The sequence below is a fragment of the Pyrgilauda ruficollis genome, unplaced genomic scaffold, assembly GCF_017590135.1.
Source record: "Pyrgilauda ruficollis isolate IOZ18807 unplaced genomic scaffold, ASM1759013v1 scaffold2999, whole genome shotgun sequence".
Taxonomy (NCBI): Eukaryota; Metazoa; Chordata; class Aves; order Passeriformes; family Passeridae; genus Pyrgilauda; species Pyrgilauda ruficollis.
The window spans coordinates 1-2,138 of NW_024524376.1; the positions used below are offsets into that span (position 1 = coordinate 1).

Sequence of the window (2,138 nt, forward strand, 5' to 3'; positions counted from 1 at the left end):
CTATTTATTTCTGCTTAGGAATTACAGAACTGCATATAATCTTGTGCATGAATTGAGGGCTCATGAAACAAACATGCTGGAAATCAAGACCATGGCAGGATTTATAAATTACAAGGTAAAAACTGTACTTCTAGTCTTTGACAACTGTTACTTAAAAGAAAAAAAGTTGATGTACCTTTAATGGGGAAAGGTTGTAAAGTTCAGTTTTATATTGCTTTTACAGAGATGGATTAGAAAGAGTTATCATTGGAACACCAATTATGCTCAGACTTGCACAGACTTCTGAATTCCACACAAAAGAAAGATCCTTAGTGAAGTTTGGGATTATCTTGAAGGATTTAAGTTCTTTTGAGGTGCAGTCTTCTGGCTCTGAGCAGGGAGAATGAACACCAGGGCTTCTTGTTCCTTGAATATTTTTGTCTTCTTGCAAAGCTTAGGCCAATTTAGTTCAGTTACTGCTTATTAGGGGGAGGAAAGTAACTCTCTAAGAATCAGTCCATACTTTTGTGGTATTTTGAGGGCTTTTAGGTAAAGCAAAACTATCCAACCACTTACAAGAATCTTGGAGTTGAATTCCATCAGATTCCATTTGCAGACTGCAGGCTTCAAAATAATGATCTTTCTAGAGGCTCTGAAGTTTCCTGTTATATTTGGCAGTGAGTTATGCATTCTGTTGATGTCTTGGGCAAGTAGGGGATGATAAATAGTATTAGATGAAATAGAGAACCACATGGTTTCAGGTGTAGTGCATTATGGTTTACAGATGTGAACCATAAACTTTTCTTGCTTTGTTTTTTATGCAATTTTTGCCCTTCAGAATTATGTAGAATTAGTTGGGGGACTGGCGGAGTTGCCTGCTAATCCTTAACAGCCTAACAGTGATTTTTTGTTTTACTTTTATCTTTTCCTAGATCTGTCGCCTCTGTTTTCAGCATAATACTCCACTGGATGCTATTGCACAGTTCAGGAAGCATATTGACCTATGCAAGAAAAAAATAGGAAGTGCAGAACTGGCTTTTGAACATGCTGCCTGGATGTCTAAACAGTATGTTTTTGCTTAGTAGTGTTTTAGATAAACAGTGAACTTCGAAAGGTTTACTTGTCTAGACAATATACAAATTTCCAGTTTTCTAGCTAAGAGATACACAAGAACATAAAATACACTATTGTTCTGTTTTGCATTGATCATTGACTGCTTTTCTCTTTGAATGAACATAGTATGAACAAGGCACCCATAGAACTTAGATGCAAAAGTTCAGAGAAATATCATGTCTCTTGAGTAACCAGGACTTTTATTTGTAGGGCGCCTTTCAGTTCATATTGCTGTTCTATACTTAATCTTGGTTATAAATGTTTTTTTTTTAACAGGTTTCAGGCTTTTGGTGACTTGTTTGATGAAGCAATTAAGCTGGGATTGACAGCAATTCAAACTCAGAATCCAGGTTTCTATTACCAGCAGGCAGCCTACTATGCACAGGAACGGAAACAACTAGCAAGTATGCTTTGTAACCATGATGTAAGTTGGGAGGGGAAAAATGCTTTGTAATTAACCAGATAGTGAATTCCCTAACATAGTCTTAAATGGAAGTGGAACAATCTATAATATGTGTAAATGAAATCCGAGGAATGAAAATGTGTCTTTGTGATGCTTGTTAGCATTGCATGTATTTATAATGTATGGAAGAAGTTGCCCCAGAACAAATACATTAGTATTTATTTATTTATTTACAAATAATTCTGACATGTTTTTAATTATTTTTTTTAATATACTTTTGCATCTCTGGATACTTGAAAACTCACTTTGTTTTTCCAGTATATTTATATGTGCACTGTGTCTGGTGACTTACAGGAAGCAGAAGAACAGGAGCATTGGTACTAGGATATGGGGGGTATTGTTTTAGTATTTTTCTAACACTTGTCTGGCAGAATACAAAACAGGAACCATTTTAATTACTATACTTGAATTTCCAGTCCTCTGTGACATATCCCAATCCGGATCCCCTGGAAACACAAACTGGAGTGCTTGACTTCTATGGGCAAAGACCATGGCGGCAAGGAATATTAAGTATGTTTCTCTATTGCTACAGAAATATGAGCTTGAATCCTTATTTGAGATCAGATTAGAAAAGGACTGATTT

At 35.8% G+C, this 2,138-nt stretch overlaps 1 protein-coding gene across 1 annotated transcript; it reads left to right on the plus strand.

Annotated features, from left to right (window-relative positions):
• Positions 1 to 6: 6 nt before the first annotated feature.
• Positions 7 to 2,124, plus strand: LOC121356397 (trafficking protein particle complex subunit 11-like). Its single transcript, XM_041472708.1, has 4 exons — positions 7 to 115; positions 912 to 1,045; positions 1,369 to 1,516; positions 1,972 to 2,124. The coding sequence occupies exons 1-4, from the start codon at positions 74 to 76 to the stop codon at positions 2,122 to 2,124; spliced, it is 477 nt and encodes a 158-aa protein (XP_041328642.1). The 5' UTR covers positions 7 to 73.
• The last annotated feature ends 14 nt before the right edge of the window (positions 2,125 to 2,138 follow it).